The sequence below is a fragment of the Paroedura picta genome, chromosome 4 (assembly GCF_049243985.1).
Source record: "Paroedura picta isolate Pp20150507F chromosome 4, Ppicta_v3.0, whole genome shotgun sequence".
Lineage (NCBI taxonomy): Eukaryota > Metazoa > Chordata > Lepidosauria > Squamata > Gekkonidae > Paroedura > Paroedura picta.
In genome coordinates, this window is record NC_135372.1 from 48,092,064 (window position 1) to 48,113,099 (window position 21,036).

At 40.8% G+C, this 21,036-nt stretch overlaps 1 protein-coding gene across 8 annotated transcripts in view; it reads right to left on the reverse strand.

The window, feature by feature from the left end:
• Window positions 1–21,036, reverse strand: part of KCNT2 (potassium sodium-activated channel subfamily T member 2) — a 274,796-nt gene that overhangs the window by 73,906 nt on the left and 179,854 nt on the right. For all 8 annotated transcript variants that reach the window (XM_077332711.1, XM_077332710.1, XM_077332706.1 and 5 more), the window contains exons 15-17: window positions 4,169–4,277; window positions 2,281–2,430; window positions 901–1,130 (exon numbers count right to left, since the gene is read on the reverse strand). In XM_077332711.1, coding sequence (XP_077188826.1) covers window positions 901–1,130; window positions 2,281–2,430; window positions 4,169–4,277 — 489 coding nt within the window. The remainder of the gene's footprint in view (window positions 1–900; window positions 1,131–2,280; window positions 2,431–4,168; window positions 4,278–21,036) is intronic.

A 21,036-nucleotide genomic window follows, 5' to 3' on the forward strand; every position in this document is an offset into this window, starting at 1 on the left:
CTCTTGAAAACAGAATAGAGATCATAGATTTATTGAGCCAAACAGTTTTTCACCCTGCTTGCAATTATGTTTGAATCATAGAAAAAAAATGTGTATTTCTATCTGTATTTCCCATGTGTCTTTCTATCTTGTTATCTTGAAATGGCTGCAAACCATTTAAACCTAACAGCATGACAGGACTGCCCATCAGCTGTTTAGATTTAAATGGAGGAAAGGAAAACAGATTCCTGAAATGGTTGCCAGTTCAGCAATCCATTTCTGTCCCTCGCGCTTCAAAGTTGTTAGGCAATGGACTATTTTGCTTCCCTCCAAGGGAAAGGGAGGAGTTAAGTGGAGACATTTAAACCTCACAGCTGATGGGCGGGTTGCCCATGGTCCGAATGGTCCGAATACCGAATCCAACCGGGCAACAGTTCCAGGAAATGTTTGGGGGAGGAATCTCTCCCAAACCTGGATTGGAGGGTGGGTGCAAGCCAGCCTGGTTCATGTCCATCCCTAATAAAGACAACCACTAAAAGTCTGGGTAAAGAAAAATGTTTTAGCCTAGTATTCCTAAGGCAATGGAAGGTAGGTTCCAAGTGAGCCTCAAAGGGAGGGGATTCAAAAGGTGTCTGCATTCAAAAAGCCTGGTCTCTGTTCACTATCCATCTTACATTAGGAGGGACATAAACAGCAGGGCTGGGCTCACCACTATTGTTGCACCCACAAATGATTAGCTCTTTCAATAACGTTGTGGCTTAGAACTCATCCACAACTAGATTTGTCTATGTGGATAAGTCAATTCACGAGGATATATATGAAATCAATTTCCTGGAATATTCAAATGTTTCAAGATAGCTTTTAATTTTTATGTTAATATTATAGCATTTGTGCAGAACCATCTACTTTCCTTTTGCTTACCCATACTAGCGATTATACTGTGTACTGGTAACCGTGAAGGGCCGTGATAGAAGGATCTAGATGAGTGATTTTTTCGATGCTGTTCTTGCTTCTTAAACGCTGAATTTTCTTCTTTTGTTATGTTGATGTAGAAACATATGTCTGAAGGGCTCATGATATAGCGAGGACCTGGGTTCAGCAAAATGTTTTTGTTGTCTTCCCTCCGAACACCGATTAAACAGACTCCAAACCTTAATTTAAAAACAATTTTTTTGGGGGGGGAAATTTGAATGCAGTGAATGAGACTTGAATTAATTGCAAGACAGTACATGTTCAAAATACCTATTTTATGCATATCACCATCATATCAAATTAGGTAATTAAACACATACAAATATAAAATACGTGGCACCAATTCAACATCCTACTTTAGCCGATTTACATAATGCAAGCCCAAGACCTACAAAACAGCATTGTAGAATATCCATCATTACTAAGCAGCCACTAGATATACATTTCTACTATTCCCTAACAGTAGCTACTGATTAAAAATGATGATCTTGATTTTAAAAAAATCAAATTATGGCATAAATAATTATATAGACTTGGTGTGGATATGAATGGGACTAGTGAGAATCTTCAAATGGCGTCATGCCCTCCTCTTCTCAGGTTGTATTTAGGCAACTATTTACTCCTGGTTATCTTATCATTGGCAAAATACTTTCACTTGATGAGATATTCACCTGTATCATTTTGCCAAGGATGAAGAGACTTTTACCACAAAAATCTAAAGTTCTTTTTTAAAAAATGAGGCATGTCTCCCTAACTGTAAATTAAGAAGATGCTCAATTGGATGCCTCTAGAATTTTTCTGCTCAAAATGTTTAGAGCCTAAAACATCAGTAATATTGTATATAAATGAAAGACTTTCCCTCTTTTGTGATTTTTTGTTGTGTTTCCCAGCCCCTTTGTTGTTTCCTAGCCACCAGGAGATTACTTGAAAACAGATTTTCGCTATTGGAAAGGAAAATGCGTCTTAAAAAATTTATGCTAACACTGAACAGCCACACCCCACAGCTCTAAGAGTAAGGGGCAGCCCTTCCAGATCAGATATTGGTCCCATAAAGTCTTCATTCTGACACTTTTCTCTAAAAATGCACCCAGCAGTGTCCAGAAAACCAGCTGGAATTCATTATTCAGGAGAACAAGGATGTTGTAACTCTTCACCCAAAGATTCAAAATGCCCAGAGCCTGGATCAGCAATGTGACAGTTAAGTACCCCTCCAGCTGCAATACAGGCTTGTTGCCACTGGCGGTGCAGTCTTGTGTATCCCCAATGGACTGAAGCAAGGGTTGCTGAAAGGAAGCCATGTTAAATCCCCCTGTTAGGAATGAAACATACTTTTTGTGCGCATGGAAAGATGCATATGTGAAACTCTTTCCCTCATATTCAGCAAAAAACACACTCTCCTCCAGGTTAATGTGATACACTTCATTACCAGAGCATCTGCCGTACATTTTCTGCCACTGTTCTGGAGACTGTTGGCCCTCCCTGAAATACAGATAGGGAAAAAAAAAACATGGTTCCAACATGCCCAGTATGAAAGAGACCCCACCTCCACGCCTTGTTCTCCATATAGCAGTAGCCTGTAACTGTCCTCTATGAACAGAAAATCTCGCATGCAGCTATCAAGGTTGAATGTTGGTCCTTAGTCACAAACCATGTTCTTTCTCCCCCCTCTAGTATAAGCCCCACCAAGCCATAACATCTACCACTGAACCTTTTCACATTGCTGTATTATGAAGCTTCTGCAAATGTCGTAGGAAGCTCCACCTAACAAAGTCCACAAGAGGGAGAAAAAATTTAAGACATTAAGTATGGAACAAAAAACTTGTCTGTGGTAAGAAATGAATATCAAACAGCTTTAAATGTAACAATGCCGCATTTTCCCTTTCTTATGTTAATTGCTATCAGTTTGATAAAGGAATTGTTAAGACTTTCACAGGCTCCCAAATCCTTTATTTATTTCACTGAGCACATTCATCCTAATGATGTTATGTTTCTTCTTCATCATTCGGCAGTGGCAGGCAGAGCTGCTCTCCCACTTTGTTGCTCATAATAGATTCCAATGAAGGGAGCAGCATTAATACTCTGGCATTTGTCTGTCTTGATGTGCCATAGTTTTTCTTCTACCTTGGGGGAAAGTAAATGGCCATGCAAAAGGCTAAACAGCTCTGTGGGTAAATGTCAATGTTTTATTTGTATTCACAATGGCTTTTTTCCCTTGGAACCTTTAAATGTTCTTAATTAGATATAGCAGTTACCTCAATACAACAATTCATACTCTAATATAGTAGAAAAAGAGTTATTTTTTATGCCCCACATTTGGCTACCTGAAGGAGTCCAAAAGTGGTTTACAAACACCTTGCCCTTCTTCTCCCCACAACAGAAATCTCCCCATTTTTGACTACCTGAAGGAATCCCAAAGTGGTTTACAAACACCTTGCCCTTCCTCTCCCCACAACAGAAATCAATGAAGTCCAGTGATGTTTCATGGCAGATTTTCTAGGAAGGGCATCCATAAAATAAGTGTCATCCCAGAAAGAGGAGACTTCCAATCCAAGAAGGAAGATAAATGAAACAAGGCAACAGACACAAGGGGATGAAAGCAACACATAGGAAAATATGCCATGTGATAAATCAGGGAGCCTATGAAATGCCATAACTCAATTTAATGATCTATCACAGGTTAATAAATAAGGCTGCCATTTTCTGCTACCAGCAGGCAAACGTCCAGGGATGCTCCCCTGTCCCCTTTGGTACCTAGCTGAACAACAAGGCGGAAATGGGGGGGTGGGATGCTGACAATCTTTCCAATCTCTTTAGTTTTAATTATAGAGATTGGGGAAAATCCTAGCACACTGGGATATTACTTCTGAGTTCTGTTCAGCAGTGACTTTGGCATGTCACTGACATCCTTTCCCCCATTTCCCATCCCATACCCAAAGTCACCCAGGGGTTCCCAGGCATACGTCTGGCAAACATAACAATAAATCAACCTTTCTGATGAGCTAAGCATGTAGAAAGAATACTGCTATACTAAGTTGCCAGCGCAGTCAAACAGTTCAAATTTATGTCAGAAGATGTTTGCCCACAGGTATTAAATTTTTCCATTCTGCTGGAACAAAAGGCAGGAAAGGTCACTGATAGACATTTGTTCTTAAATACACGGTGTCACTACCCTGATGCATTTGTATACAGGGTTACAGCACAGTTTTATTATACTTACTGCCCTCTTGACGTATGAACTAACAGAGTGATGAGCGTAGATGTCGCTGGGCAAATACAATTTAAAGCTAGCATTGCGTATTTGAATTCCTCTTCACACACAACATGATCTGCGATTTAAAAAAAAGAAGACCTCTGTTTAAGGCAGAAAATCAAAGGGGTAGTCCATGGCTGGATGTTGCTCCCAGGGCCCCCGGAATGACCACAAAAAGCCTTACCAAATGTGAATCAAGAGGTTCATTTGTAAATGAAGATAACATCCAGCATTTGTTACTTGCATGGTGAGAGACAATATTTTCTCTTATCCCCCAGTTGATAGTTACAATGGAATAAAAAATTATAAAGGTGAAGAAGCATAACTAGAAAAGTAAATTTAAACTTGCTTTAAACATAAACACAGCCTGTTAGCATTTTTATCTATTGGCTTGGCATGAGAAGAAATTCATATTAACCGCATGGTCTACTTGGTCTGCAGAGTCAGCTGCTGTGGGAACAAAGTTCCCATAGGTATTTGCACATGATCAGTTAATTAGTCCTGTTTTCCTAGCTCCTCTATGCTCTTTGTTATTACCTCTCCTGCCTCTCTTCCTTTATCCAGGGACCAGTCTTTTGTGCTTATGCTACTCTGGAGAGTACAAGTACATTGAAGGCATTTTACGATAAATGGATTTATTTCCACTGCCATAGCAGCACTTCAGTACTTACTTGAATTATTAATTTATTTACAAAAATTATCATATATTTAAGCCCAGTCAGAACCAGCAGAGTTGTATAAAAAATACCATAAAACAAGTTAAGACAAACCAAACAAAAAGTCTTCACTAACTGGTAGAAGGCAGTGATAGAAGGGAACAGATGAAATTCCATAATCTTGGTACCAAGACCAAGAGGCGCTCTCTCAGGTTGCAACCCATCTAACCTCAGAAGACAGGGGAGCCTGAAGGAGGGCATCAAAAGGTGAATGTAGTGGTTGGGTATGTTCATAATAGGCCCAGCAAGATCATATAAGGCTCTAAAGGCCAACGCCAGCACCTTGGAATTGGCCAGAAAACAAACTGTGAGATAAGACAGTGAAGATGGACCAAGATTGGAGTGATATGGTCTTTATGGATCACACTCCAGTCAGCACCTGGAAGCAGCATTCTCCATCAATTGATGGTCCCAAAGACTTTTCCAGGCAGCCTCATATAAATTCATTGCAATAATCTAATCTAGATGTTACCAGGGCATGCACTGAAGTGTTCAGGTATATTCCTGCTTTGTTGTAAGGAGAAGGGGAAACCCCTCTCTCAAAAGCATCATGGGATTTTCATATTGGCTCTTTTAGTTACCTTATGTATTTTCTTCATTTATGCCCCACCTTTCTCCCCAATGGGGATCTAAAGTGGCTTACATCACTGCTCTGCTCTGTTTTGTCTTTTAAACTTTGGAGTCAATTCAGGTTTATTGCTCATAGGCAAAGAGCGTTACAATCATAACATAAAACATACATTAAAAAACAAAGCAAAAACAAGATCCAAACATTATACAGAATTTAAAAGAACAAGTGAGGGTGTACAAACGGAATTCCTAAGAGTGGCCCTGCAAGTCCCCAAATGCGTGCCAACCCCATTGCTCTAGTTTGAGACCAGCATGGTCAGGGTGGAAATGAAGGTATGCATTGCCTCAATAACCTACTGGCTAAAGATCAATCTCTTTCCTCATGGGATTACTTCCACTCTTGGATGTGGACCTACTTCCACTCTTGGATGATTTTCAGATAATTTGGCTGAAGACTATTCTAGGCAAGCTTGTGATCCTGGGCTTTCCTCCTTCTAGGGTCCTGGCCTCAGGTTACAGACAAGTAAATTGTATGTTAAAACAAAGGATACAAAATATCGAACAGCAGCAAGATATAGAGAAGGTACCCTCTTTCCCCTCTCCTGCAAAATCTAGATATATGGTACTACTGGCGGCTTACCTCTCCTTTTTGGAGCTACATAACCACAGCAAGGCCTTCGCTCTTGAAAGATGCAATGCTCTGCCTTCTGCAGTGCTAGAAGGACGGTACAGAAAAATCTGGGGAGGCTGAAAATGCAGACCATGCCCTCCCTTTGCTGCTTGTTATATTCTGAGGTTCACAATAAGCTAATTACCCTTTTGCTGAATAATTGTCTCTTAAACTCGGAAAATACCAGGCTATTCTAGAAGACAGAGACTCAATATTCACCATGCCACTAGTGAGGTTTCTTGCCATAGCCTGAAAAATCTGCCAACTGACAGTGATTTCAGGTCTAGCATGAGAATTATATAATCTCACTTACTTTACAATTACAATTTTATTATTTTAACAGAGTCTGCTATATTTTTTCTAACACTGTAATTCAAACTTTTCAATAGTGGATTTTATGACTTGCTGATCTTTGACCGTATGATACATTTTGATTTTAAATGAACAAAAACTGAGCTAATTGGTATACTGACCAATATGGCCGTTGGCATGATCTGAAAATGGATAATTATATAAGCTCATCTAAGTCAATACTATGAAATGCTGGTCAGATAGCTTATTATGATGAACGTCAGAATCTCTTTTTATACCAAGACTGAAAGCAAACAAAATCTTCAGAAAGCTTGCTCCTGCGTAGATTTATATGAATCACTCAAAAAACATTATCTCAAGTGCTAGAAGGAAGTGCTTTATGAATTTCAAAGACACATAAATTAAACTTCTGACTGATATTTCTCTATAAAGAAAGGAGGCGGCTACTTTTGGATGTGATCTGTTTAACTTGGTTACACAGGAGGATGAAGAGTTGGTTTCTGTTATAAAAATCCCAATTCAGCTCAGTACAACCACCACAACATTCCCATGGCAAGTGCTCCTGCCCACAACCATCACGTTGATTACCTTCTACCTTTGTGGGCAAGGGTCACTGGTATGGAACAATCGTAATAAGGATGCTCTCCGGTGCCAGCTGGATCAGGGTGGGTTGGCCATACTTATAATGCTTGATCTGTTGGCTGGGTTTGATGTGGTCGACCATGAGATATTGGTCCACCGCCTCACCAGGGTCAGGATTCAGGGGACAGCCCTTCAGTGTCTGTGCTCCTTTCTCCAGAACCAGACACAGAGGGTAGCAGTGGGAGAGGAGTTGAAGCTGCTAGGGTCCTTCAAGGTATACTTTGGAGGGCCTGTATCCAGACTGTGCTGAGGCAGTTGTGGCTCAGGTCAGGCTCAAAGTGTTGGTATTAACCTTAGAGGCCATCTGCAGCTTGGGCCCCATTTATCTGAGGGACTGCTTACATCTTTATACCCTCCATAGAGCGTTTCACTCTGCAGGAGCTAATCTACTGGTGGTCCCCAACCGAGAGAAGTTCATCTGCCCTTGACCTGGGCCAGGGCCTTTTCAGTCCTGGCCCTGACCTGGTGGAATAAGCTCCCAGGGAAGCTGAGAGCCCTGACACAGAACTATTACAGTTCTGCAGGGCCTGTAAGTCAGAGCTCTTCTGCCAGATCTTTGGTTGAGGTCAGGGCAGTAAGATTGGAGGCCCCTCCTGAGGCTATGCCAGTCCATCAGTCTACCATGATGGGTGCTGTCTGGCAGACTGCGAAAGAGTGTTAACATCAGCCGCTGGTTATTTGTACTGAATGCTGGATTTTATGTGGAGTTTTACTGGGGATTTTAACTAATTGTTGTGACATGCCATGAGCCGCTCTGGGCGTGGCAGGCTAAAAATCTAATCAATCAATCAATAAGATGAGAAGAGACAAGAGATTTTATAATTAGAGGGGAAGGGAAAACTCACCAGAGTAGTCCAGTCATATCAAACACCCAAATCTAAACAACTGCCCAGCAGATGTTAATTTCCGTTTCTTGTATTATCTAACTAGTAAAATCACCCTAAAGGTACAGTTTTTAAAAATGCAGTATGTGAAGTGTCTCTTAATCCCACTGAAAGAAAACTATGGAATTGGATCCAAAAGTGACCTTCTGCTGGCAGAAGAGTTCTCCTGCTTACGGAATAAAGGACTCCAATGAGGAGAAGTGTATCTTTGGATATAACTCAGTGAGATTAGTTCTGATTTCACTGGACTGAGATTCCACAAGGTAACTTTTTATGAATTCAGTACCTCATAGAAGTCAAATATTAAATGCAAATATTCCTGGGAACTGGTTTGTTGACTGCCATGGCAATGACATTTGTGCCTCTAGACTTCAGCAAAATTTCTCCCCTAATTTCCTCATGCTTACAGCTAGCACAACTCTTGTCTCTGTGTAACACAGTAAGAAGGAGTTTTTTAAAGTTGTTAGCATAACTAGTAATAGACTTGTTTTTTTTACTTTTGTTTCATCTTCCATGTTTAGAACAATTTTCCAATTTCATCCCTAAATTGCTTTTTAGAAGTATGACTTCTCTCAGTGAGGGTTATCTCATTTTCACATTCCCAGAAGTATTGATTTCCACTGACTTAATCCACATTTCACTTTAAGACGAAAACCTGATCCAGTCACCACTGTGCTTCTCATTTAGATTTCTTTTTTTCTCATTTGTGGAACATGATGTACTTAAAACTATATACAGAGAAAAAAAGAAACAAAACTCTTTATTTCATAGTAAAGATGTAGATAGCTCTGGTAAAATGCAGATATTAAATAGCAGTGAAGAATTTTAGCAGGGAGGAGAAGGATATGGGAACGAGCCCGGAAAGTAAGAGAAAAGATGCCTTGGCTATCAGTCCGTGGGTTTCCCTCTTGCACCTTATAATAACTGGCTATGTATTCATGGACAATTTTTTAAAAGAATGATTCTCAAGTTAAAGGATGAGACAGAGTGAAATTACATATTGTTCAGCACTTGATAATTCAACAGGTGGACTTGAGTGTCAGTGAACACCCAGAAAGTTCTTGCTTTCCCAACAAGGGTACAGCTACAAAAAATACAGATGTCTGAAAACAAAGTAGCCTAACATTAAGCCCAAATTTATCCTGTAGTGTCATTTGCATAATGAGAATTCACTCATTCTTACTAGCCAGTTAAGTCAGGAGACTAAATAAACTGGAAATTACTGCTGGGGGGAAGGGAGGGTAGAATGCAACACTAAGATGCCATTTTGAGAGGAATCCTGCAGGTAGTTTTATCCTTGGTTGCCTTTGCTAAATTGACCAAAATGTTTTAAATAAATTGTCCTATGAGATGGAAGGGCCATTGAAGGAGCTGTCCAGTTGCTGGAATGGTAATTGCATTCAATTTTTGAACAAAAACCTCTGATGTTTGCAAAATGCAACGGGTAAAAAAGATACCAGTCATAAATAAAAGAGAAAACATTAATTTACTGCAATCCATGAACCACAGAAGCTAATGTAGTTTCTGTAATGGATAATTTCCACTGCTTTTCATCTCGGCATTTAACTGCTGGACCACTTCAGCACATTAAGTATTTAGACACCTGAGTAGGAGAAAAACATAGTTTGAATGGTTTAGGAAAAAAAACCTTTGCCAATAGCAAAGGATGATGGATGTCATTACCCTGCTAGTAGCAAAACCCATTCCGTAAATAGGCAGCTTCTGGCTGAGCCATTTTGCTCTGCAAAAGCCCTGTGACCCCCAGCCTCCCACTTGAGCCTTGCTACAGGTGGTTCAGCTCACTGGCTGGGCCGCCCCGCTCTGGGCCGCCCCGCCCCTCTAGCCTCCAACCTCCATCTTCTTGGCTCTGCTCCTGCAGAGCTGGGGGGACTAGCTGGTGAGCTAGCTGGCCACAGGAAAACAAAGGTGAGAAGTCAGAGAGCAAAAGGCAGGAGGGCCCCTACAGAGATTCTGGCTTGCCAGACTAGAAGCCGTTGCTCTTAACCACTACACCATGCTGGCTCCTAGCTCCTTGTTTTGTACCTGTTAGTTGTTTTAGTGAATGTATTTTGCTTAAAAATGTTTATAGTTTTATTTTAGCCTCTGTAAAGGCTATTTTAAATGGAAAGGTGAGCTGGGAAGTTCTCAAATAAACAATTAATCCAATAAAGGTGTTCAAGTGTTAAGTGGAGCTTAAGGATTTCACCTCAGAAAAAGGGACTGTTTCTGCAGAACAGCTTGCAGGAGTGGTGCAAAAAGGAGTGTATATTATGGAAAAACAAATGGCTTTTGGAAAATCATTTCCATGAATGAGAAGCAGGAAATAAGCCAAGCACTTAAACTCAAAAAATGGTATGAATGATTTTGGAGGCTGAAAAAAAACAACAACTTATTGGTGTAAACCATTATAGTCAGTTTTCTAAAAATAAAGAAATCAATCTGTATTACGTTCTCCACTTATGCATAAAAAACAAAACAATTTATTTCACTCCTAAATCGTTCTCAAACATATTCACCTCTCTTTGAAGAAATAATCGGTAAAACTCTAGGATCAAAAAGATTTTTTTTCAAAGAAAAACAATTGCATAATGTAATGCCAAATCAAGTTCCAGTTGCAAGGAGGAGATAAAACACTTCCAATACAAAGAGTACAAAAATATGTGGCTACAATGCCTCCACTTCAGTTAGGATTTCTAAAACAGTGGTCCCCAACCTTTTTATCACCGAGGACTGGTCAATGCTTGACAATTTTTCTGAGGCCCGGGGGGGGGAGGGTCACCGCCGCCTGAGCCCCGGCTCCCCTGACTTCCCACCGCCCACTGGGAGGTGCTGCCAGCAGCAGCTGCACCGTGCCACACTGAGGGGGAGTCCCAGCCAAGGCAGTCGCCAGAGAACACCAAAGGTGAGCTGGCGGCAGAGTGGCAGGGCAGCCCCCGAGGTAGCAGCCGGGGAGGAGGACGAGGAGGAGCCGCGGCCCGGTACTGACTGATCCATGGACCGGGACCGGTTCCCGGACCGGGGGTTGGGGACCACTGTTCTAAAAGACACTATACTGTTGTATCTCTTGCATTTATTTACCATTATTACTCTAATATATCTGAACTCTTAGCTGGAGTGAGTTTTATTCTTGAAATTGACTTCATTTGAGGCTTCTCTACTTTTGAATGTGCAGCTGGATGTGTGAACGATCTCCACAGAAAAGCACTGCGTCCTGGATTCACTAATGATATAAAACGTCCTTTATTTTAAAGAAATATCTTACAGCATAAACAAATCAACAGCCAGGATGCAAGAGAATAACTGGATGCCAAGCTGACTGGTCGCTGCAAGATAAATTAGGGATAGGCACAAACCAAGTTTCATGATGAATTTTGGGTGGGTCAGAGTTCATGAAGTGAAGTTTGTGACAGATCAACTTGCACACACGTTCCGCACATTCTCAAGCAGTTTGCTGGTTCATGAACAGATACAATTTCAGACAGACTATCCCCACTCAATATAAATGTTTACCAAACTTCAAAGCATCAAAGGTGCCAGTTTCAAGCCAATCTTGTTAGTTTCAAGAGGAATATCCACCTTTGCATGTGTTTCATTGTGTTCTCTCCCCATTTTCTTACATAGAGCTTGCAAATTCCCACCTCCTTACTTGGATTTGTTATGATTCTGTGCTTTGAGAGCAGCCCTTTTAAGTTTGTAATGCCAGTGGCATTGGGCTTTGCTAAGCATTCTGCACATTGTACCTGGTTGAATTGGGCTTGCAAAATCCGTCCCTGCTCTTGCTTGCTTTAAGAACAGTTCTTTTAAACATACAGTGCCACAGTACACTGGGTTCTCCTGTATATTAAACTGGTTGTACTGGGCTTGAAATAGGTTCCTCTCCCTTCAGCTTGTACTGCAAAGATTCTCTTGTTTGACATGAATTAGCATTTGCTTTCTTTGCCACTGAGTTCTTTTAAATATTCTGTACACTGAACTCGACTTTGAAGGGCTTGCAACCCCCTCTTTAATTAAGTGGATTGAATTACCAGTGGTTTGTGTTTGCTTTCTTTTTAAATTTAATGCTGGGGAGCATGAGGGAATTATTCTGATCTAGATTATGACTAGAGGACATGCCTAAATCTCACCTCCTGTGCTGATTACCCAATCTGAAATGACCCCAGGGAGCCATAGTATTTATTCATGAAGATATTTTTTCTCTGCTTTTCTCTCAAATGGGAACATAAAGAAATTTACAACATAATTCTTCCTTCCTCCATTTTATCTTCACAAGTACAACCCTGTAGATCAGGTGAAGCTGAGAGTATGTGACTGGTCCAAGCTCACTCCAAAACTTACATGCAGAGTGGGGGGTTGAACCTTGGAGTCTAATGAGTACATCATGCAGGCTTCCATGGTGGCATGCATACATATTCCCACATCAATACCTGTAACTTTCTCCAACAAGAGTTAATGTAACCCTGAGTCCACTAGGGTAGCGGTCCCCAACCTTCTTGTAGTCGGGGACCGCCTCCGAGGGTGGGAGAGAGCCGGCGGCCCGGCCACAGCAGCTGCACGTAAACGCACATGCGCAGAACAGCCGCACATGCGCGTTTTCGCCAGCAGGGGGCACAAACACGCATGTGCGGCAGCTCCGCACATGCGCGTTTGCATCACTGGCGTGCCAGCGGCCACGCCTGGCTCTTCCCCCCCTCTCCTGCGGGGGGGAGGCAGGCGCGGCCGCTGGCGGCCTGGTACCATGGCCTTAGCAACCCGGTACCGGGCCGCAGACCGGGGGTTGAAGACCCCTGCACTAGGGAGTTAAAGAGGGTATTCCTTATAAGGAAGAAAAGGCACAATTTCCCCAGAAGGATTGGAGGCCTGAAGCTGCAGGGAGAAGCCCCCTTCCCTCAGAAGCACTCCTTTGTATAACAACTCTCTATTAATATTTAGGAATGCTGCTGCTATTTGGATCCTGATGCCTTCAATGTGATTGAAAAGATACCAGAGACTTCTATGAATAATACAGCACAGCTGCAAATTGATGTTTCTTTAATGGGACTGCCTGGACAGAAGTCAGAAAACTGAGGCCCTGGTCTGCCCAAATACAACAGGCCTGAATTGTTAACTCTTGGTTGATGTTAGATGTGTTGAATATTGTTCCAAAGATGGTTATTGTTAAATATGTTGAATATTGTTCCAAAGATAATATCTGTTGAAATTGGGCTATAGTTATTTCCATAAATGCAAGGGTCACAAGGTGGGATCACACTGTCAGATGTGAACTCTCTCTTATTTTTGAAATAAAAGAAATTATTTTTGACAGTGTTGTTTAAACTGAATAGGTTACATAAATTATTTTGGCGCCCAAACAGACAGTGCTACCTTGTGATCTTAGCATTTATATATTTACTATTCTTGAGCAACTTGTAATATTATTTCTGTTAAAATGGAATTGTGTCAGCTGTACAATTTAGATCCAGATCTCTCTGTTAGGCTGAGTGGAGTATTGCCAACTGTGTCTGATACAGATTTGGATTATTTCTTAGGTAACTATGGTACTGTCAGCAAATATAAAAGAATGACGGGTGCCAAAGTAGAAATGGTATTGTGTGAGTTTGAAGAGAAACTCTCTGCCCAATTATTGGCAAAAGCATGTAGTACCTCTAAGTTAGAAAATCAGTGGGTAGTAACACCTATGAAGCAAAACTGCAGGCATAGTACTCCACAAAAGAATGCCAAGTGTAAAAGTAACCTGTCCAAGTCAAGGGAGACTGCAGAAAGGGCATATAGCTCTGTAACAGTTGGCAGAGATTCTACAGTGGAGGAAGCTTCTAGCAAAGAGCCTTTTCTTCTTTCACACACTGTGGGTGTGGAGATACCTGAAGGAGTACATAAAATAGTTGTGGAGCATGTTATAAAATCAACAGAAGGAAGTGGTTATAATCATGCTTCATAGATTAAGATGTTTTTCTGGGAAAATGCCAAAACCTGTGGGAGAAACAGATTTTGATAGTGGAGATGGCAAATTCAACATTTATTAGAAGATTCTGAGATTTCTGCAACTGGGAAAAAATGCAAATTGTTAGAGAACTTATTGCCTCCTGCTGTGAATGTAGCTTTATATGCAGGAAGTTGTGTAACAGTACAGGATTGCTTAGAAGAATTAGAAAATGCTTTTGGAAGTACTGCAACTGTTGATGATTTATATGCACAATTGTTTGGAGAGTGTTCAAAAGAATGCAGAAAAGCCCTCAGAATATTTAAATAGGCTGAATTACAACTCATTCCTTAACGTGACAAAGGGGTGAGCTAGCCTATTGCTTTTATGGCTCAATTTATCCGTGTAAAATAGTCAACGGCAGTTAATGCTTCTAAATGTTGGCTTTTATGGTGGAGAAGTTTTAAGTTTTATTGTTGATGCATTTTTAACCTTTTAATGTATTACCTCCCTTTTACAAACTGCTATTGTATAGTAGTGCTTCTAAAATTTTGGTCTAAATGACCGTAAATAAATGATTTGATTTAGGCTAAATTACTGTTGGAGGAAAATAGTAGAGAAGGGTGAGAATCTGCAGGACAAGAGTGATTTGCCTCTGATAAAACAATTTATCCATGGGTGCTGGGATGAAGTTCTTATTATGCAGCTCCATTTGAGAGGTTATTTAAGTGATGGAGATAAATCTTCTATCTCTTATTCAAAGATACTGTATAAAATTTGTTCTATGGAGGAAGAGAATGAAGCTAGAATGTAGAAAAACAAACAGTTGTGTAAATCAACTTCTAAGGTGTATAATAGTTTCTGCCAATCAGTGGAGCCTAAGTTCACTGAGAAAAATAGTGTGTCAGAGAAAGAAAATGTTGCCTCCCTAAGTAGCAGATTAGATTGCCTTGAGAGTGTCTTTGTCAAATCAATGGACAGTCAACAAAAGGATAAGGTAGTAGAAGGTAGCAGTCTTATGAAAAATACAGATTCATTATCATATCGCTCCACTCAGGCAACAATGAAGAAACAATCCAATGAATGGTAGTTTTGCTATCAATGTAGTGAGGATGGACACTATCAAGCGAAGTGCACATCTAATCCAGAATTGGTACAAACAAAACTACTTTCCATAAATAGGATGAAAAGAGATGTCAAACAGGCCGAGACTCAAAAGAGGATTGTAGCCAGTACATCAACTGAACTGGGTATGGACCAGATATTAAAAGGTTTAGCAGGAGATCCCTGTTATTTCCCTATTTATGTAGAAGGGGTGCAGTATGAGTGTCTTATTGACACAGGGTCTCAAGTTACTTGCATAACAAAAAAAATTTATTCCCAATATCCGTCACACATATTGCTGCAACCCATGCAGAATGTACTCCAGATCACAGGAGCAGGTGGGCACGAGGTTCTGTAAGATTTAATAAACAGCACTATGGAAGTGACCAGACACATCAGATTCTTGCTCTGGTCTGTCCTGACCAAGAACCCAAAACAACTGTACCGGTTATTGTAGGTACCAATGTTTTATGTCGGTTAATAGAAGACTGTAATAATATGTGTTTCCCCAAGAAGTTGAAAGTAGCTGCTGAGTGGGCCACAGTTTATGCTGAATTTAATGCAACAAGAACACAGCAGCAAGCTACAGAGAGAGCTATTAAGATAGCTGAAAACAAACCAACTATCATGAAGCCAGGAGAAACCATAGAAGTGAAAGGATGGATGAGACTTACCACCAATGAGGATGAAATTGAGGTAATGGTGACCAGTCCAAATGATAGCACGCTACCTGCAGGCTTGGTGGTAAAATCACAGTTTGCTAAAGTGACTTCAGCTTCCTGTAACCGGATTACAGTAATGAGAGTTCTCACTGCATAACTTTGCCTCAGAAATGTATATTGGCCAAAGGGGAAGTGATAGACTGGGTTAGACCAGTGCCTGATTCTTTGAAAGTGAAAGACTATGGATTCTGCTTAGATTTTGGTGATTCTCCTATTGATCCTGAGCTTTGTGTTCGAGTACAGGAAAGGATATCCAAAGAAGTAGGTGAAGCTTTTTCAAAACACGATCTTGATTTAGGTCATGTGTATGGAGTCACTCATACTATTCACTTGTCTAATGATACACCCTTTCAAGAAAGAACCAGGCCAGTTTCTCCTTCGGACTTACAGGATTTGAGAAATCATTTGATAGAATTGTTAACTATGGAAGTAATTGAGGAAACAAACAGTCCTTATGCTTCACCTGTTGAATTAGTGAGAAAAAAAACTGGAGCTCTAAGAATGGTAGTAGATTACCATAAGTTAAATAATATAACTCAAAGATGCTTACCCTCTCCCTAGGATAGAGGAGACATTTTCATTACTTGCAGGAGCTGTGTGGTTTTCTACATTGGACCTTAAAAGTGGATATTATTAGGTTGAGTTAGAAGAACAAGACAGACCCAAAACAGCTTTCACTACTCCATTAGGCAACTGGCAATTCCGTATGATGCCCCAAGGTCTCACTAATGCCCCAGCTACATTTCAACGTATAGAAGATTTGTAAAACAGTATGCAACATTGTTCTAGGATAAAATGAAGATGTGGAGAATGAAGTAAGATGCTTTGAGTCTTCATTGTAGAAAAAATGGGCAATAAATGAAATAAATAACAAGTATAGCTGAAGATGGAGGGGCAGATAAAAGGCTAGTCAATGGGCAGAAAAAGATAGAGGAGCTACAAGAAGGTTGAAGATATGGGGGTTTGCCAGGTGGAAGGAAAGAGAATAATGAGGGGCAGTCTACAGATTGCCTACTGTCAAATGGGCCTGCCCTGCCACCCAGCAGTGTGCAACTCAGGCACAGTTTTCTTGGGCAGAGGGTACTAGAATAGGGTGTGATGAAAAACTGAAGATAAGTATAAGCCAATGGTAGATGGGAAGGAGAATAGCAGGAAATTGTAAGAGAAAGAAGGAAATAGTGGGGAAGACGAAAATTCACCCTGCAAGTCTTTTGCATTACTATTTGTTCCTGTAAGAGTATTTCCCATGGAAGCTAGCTGGAATTTTCTTGAAGCTTTAGGATGGATAGAACATGTAAAAGAAGCCTAATTGTCAATCAGCTAGATTTTGCACATTCTTTTTATCTTAATTCCGGTTTTAAAGTCTCTTAATTAATCTCAGTAGGTGTTCTCGAGGATGGTTATTATACAGTAGGAACCTCATGTTCTTGGAAATGAGCCAGCATTCCACCCTCATCTGATCAGCAGTATATTGCAAGACTGTAGTCTGATACATGCAGAGCATTCCTGCTTAACAAAATATTTTCCTTAGAAACAAGCACCGTGGACTAAATGGTGAGAATTCACACCATCAGTAGTGGAACATCCACTGTACCCTCTTGAAGTACACATTTCAGTTATTCTGCTTAGAACGTATAATGGGGCCTGTCAATGCAGGCCGAGCATTTAAAGGTTATCACAGAACTGGGGAAAGTTCCAGAAAAAAAAGACAACTGAAATAGATATCTGTAGAAACACCTTCCTTAAAACAAAAGAACTAAATCACCTGGGAATTTTAAGTTGTTTTTAAAGTATGGTTTAGGAAAGTAAGGTGCTAGGGTTTCCTGGACATTTTTTTATTAGTTGTGAAGTCGTGTCCATCACGATCCCATGGACAATGATCCTCCAGGCCTTCCTGTCCTCTACCATTCCTCAAAGTCCATTTAAATTTGCACCAACTGCTTCAGTGACTCCATCCAGCCATCTCATTCTCTGTCGTCCCCTTTTTTTGCCCTCAATTGCTCCGAGAATTAGCCTCTTTTCCAGGGAGTCCTTCCTTCTCATGAGGTGGAAGCTAAGGGCTCCTTAATGAGAAAAATCTGTAAAGTGTATGATGTGTATAGATGAATATACAGAATCAGACCCTTGGTCTATCAAAGTCAAGAATATCTACTCCAACAGGCAGAAGCTCTCCAAGGCCTCAAGTGGAAGTCTTTTGCATCACCTACTACTTGATTGGAAACAGTGGAATTTGTACCTGGGACTTTCTGTCTGCCTTCACAGTCTACTGATGTAACATAACTGATTTAGTCTGATGAAGAGTGCTTGCACTCGAAAGCTCACGCCCTGAATAAATCTTTGTTGGTCTTAAAGGTGCTACTGGACTCTGATTTTATTATGTCTCCCTTCAGTTGCTCTACCACTAAGCCACAGCTCTCTTCCATAGCAGCTAAGCTTCCCTGAAAGACATGTTATTCACCACTATATATTTTCCCCTTTTGGAGGTGTTGAGTACATTCTACTAAGGTTTGGTATTCACAAGCGGCCAATGGGTCTGAACAATGGGGATTTATATGACTGGATATTCCTCTGTTAAAAAACCCTGCACAGAGAAAGAACATAAGATCTGTGTGGCCCCCCTTTCAGGATACAGCACTGGGTATGGTGGCTATCTGCCTCCCTCTTCCCTCCTTCCTTTATGAGATTATGAGTGGGGGGGGAGTGGATTGATTGTTGAATTGGTTTGTTTTTCCGTCGTATTCTTGATTTGTGATTATGGATCTCTGTGTTTTATGTCCGGGGTTTTAAGGGGAGTTTTATTGGGCATTTTATTCAGACTATTGTGACCTGCCATGAGCCACTTGGGAGTGGCAGGTAATAAATTGAAATAATAATAATAATAGAGCTCTTTATTCCTGTGGCCACCACAACTTCTTCTGGCAGCAAATTCGACATTTTAATCACTCTCTGTGTAAAGGAAACTACCAAACCTATTCCCTTTATTTTAAAATTTGCCCTTTATTACATACATCCCAATACCCTTCTGAACAGTTATGAAACATTTAAAGCCAACATAAAAATCAGACAAACCAGCCATAAACTTAAAAAACAAAACCTGCTAATAATAATAAAAACTCTAAAAATGGTGTGTGTGTGTGTGTGTGTATTGGATCTCTCTATTTGATGATTCTGCCTTCCCTTCCTCTTGTCTCCTGAGTCAATTAGCTCTTGCTCTGAAGATCCAGAAACATCTTTTGTATCCTGGACAAGAGATGTGCAGCACACATGAACATCAATTGGGCATCAGTGAAGAAGACCAATGATGTATCTGCATGTCCCCTTCCATCTTTCTTTCTGGGGCACTGGAAATAAGTTCAAGAGCTCTCATGTTTGCTGCCTTCTTGCTAGCCTGTCTGTGTTGCTGGCCCTGAAGTGTCACAATTCCACTCTTAATTGACAGGAGGGTTTTTTCCACCCCTTTGTTCTCGAATGGGCAAAGGAGGATTCTCAGCACTTAATTGGGAAAGTGACTGAGGCTCAGTACTGTCCCCTAAGCCTAGGGGAAAACTGGCATATCACAAAGAAAGGGTTCTAATCTAGTTGTCTGAATGACATCGATTCCTATGACTTCTCATCTACAGTCTGAAATGGTAAAATCCTAACATAGCTCAACTACCTAAGACTATGCCTGTTTTGCGAGCTGCTTAACCACTATCTGCCATGATGAACTGTAGATTTGCTCCTACTTCTTTTGCATTATTTGTCACCTAGATGCTAGGATCCTTGACCCTGTTCAGATCCCTGTTTTATATCTTCCTACAAACTGGCAGCTATAGTATCCTTGGTTTTCGCTTGATCTCTTTGCGTCCAAGTTTTCATACAGATGGTTTTCAACAGGATCAGCCTAAAGCATCCATGATAGGTATCTGTCCAGCAACTGCTGAACTACTCTGACTGTGAATTTTGCTTTTTTAGTGACCTCTAGACGGTACCATTCTAGACATAGTTTAAAGCCATTATTACGGATTCTATCCTCTGCTGTAAACTGCAACCGCTCCCTGCCCTTCTCCAAGTGACAACCTTTCTAATACTTAAAGAGAGCAATCATGCCCCCTCTCAACTTCCTCTTTTCCAGGCTGAACATTCTCAAGTCCCTCAACCTTTCCTCATAGGGCTTGTCCCCAGGCCCCGGATCATTCTCATCGATCTCCTCTGAATCCTCTCAATTTTGTGCATATCCTTTTTGAAGTTAGGCCTCCAGAACTGCACACAGTTCTCCAGGTGTGGTCTGACCAATAAAGTATACAGCAGGACTATGGCATCTTGTGATTTTCATGTGATGGTCCAAGTCTGCTTTTGCCTTTTTAAATACTGCATCACACTGTCTGCTCATATTTAGCTTATAGTTCACAACTAACCCAATATCGCGTTTGTACCTACTGCTACCCAGCTGTTATCTCCCATCTAGTATGCATTCTTTTCATTTTTGTGACCCAGATGTAGAACTCTTATTGCACTTAACCTTATTGAATTGCATCTTGTTCTCAGTTGCCCCCTTTTCCAGCATATTCATATCTTGTTGAATCTATCTTCCGGAGTGTTTGCTACTCCTCCCCATTTGGTGTCATCTGCAAATGTAATGAGGAGTCCCTTCACGCCCTCCTCTAGATCACTGAAAAATGTTGAAAAGTGCCAGACCCAGTAATGAGCCCTGTGGCACCCCACTGCTCACCTCCTTCCAATCTGGTGAAACAGCATTGACAACTACTTTTTGGGTGTAGTTTTCTAACTACTTCCCTGTCCACCTAATTATCCAAAAATCCAGTCTGCAGTCTCCAGTTTACCCATCAGACCACCATGAGGAACCTTGTCAAAAGCCTTATGGAAATCCAGGTAAATAACATCAAGTGAGTTTCCATGATCTAGCAAACCCATCTCTCAGTCAAAGAAGGAAACCAGGTTGGTCTGACAGGACATGTTGAAGACAAATCCTGACTGACTTCTGTGGATAAACAAGTTATCCTTCAGATGTTTGCAAATTATCCCCTTTAATATCTGCTCCCCACTCATACTCCCCCCTTTTTAATTAATTAATTAATTTTTGAAGATTGGTATAACATTTCCTGTCCTCCCATCTTCCAAGAGGTCCTGAAGATGATGGATTCATGGAGGATAGATCTATCAATGGCTAAATGGAGCCCCCATATATAGAGGAAGTAGATCTCTGTGGGAAAAGATGACTTGCACCTTGCTTTCATGTCCTGTGTGACCTTCCAGAAACACCTTAATGGCTATTGAATTTTTTTTTAAAAGCTTCAC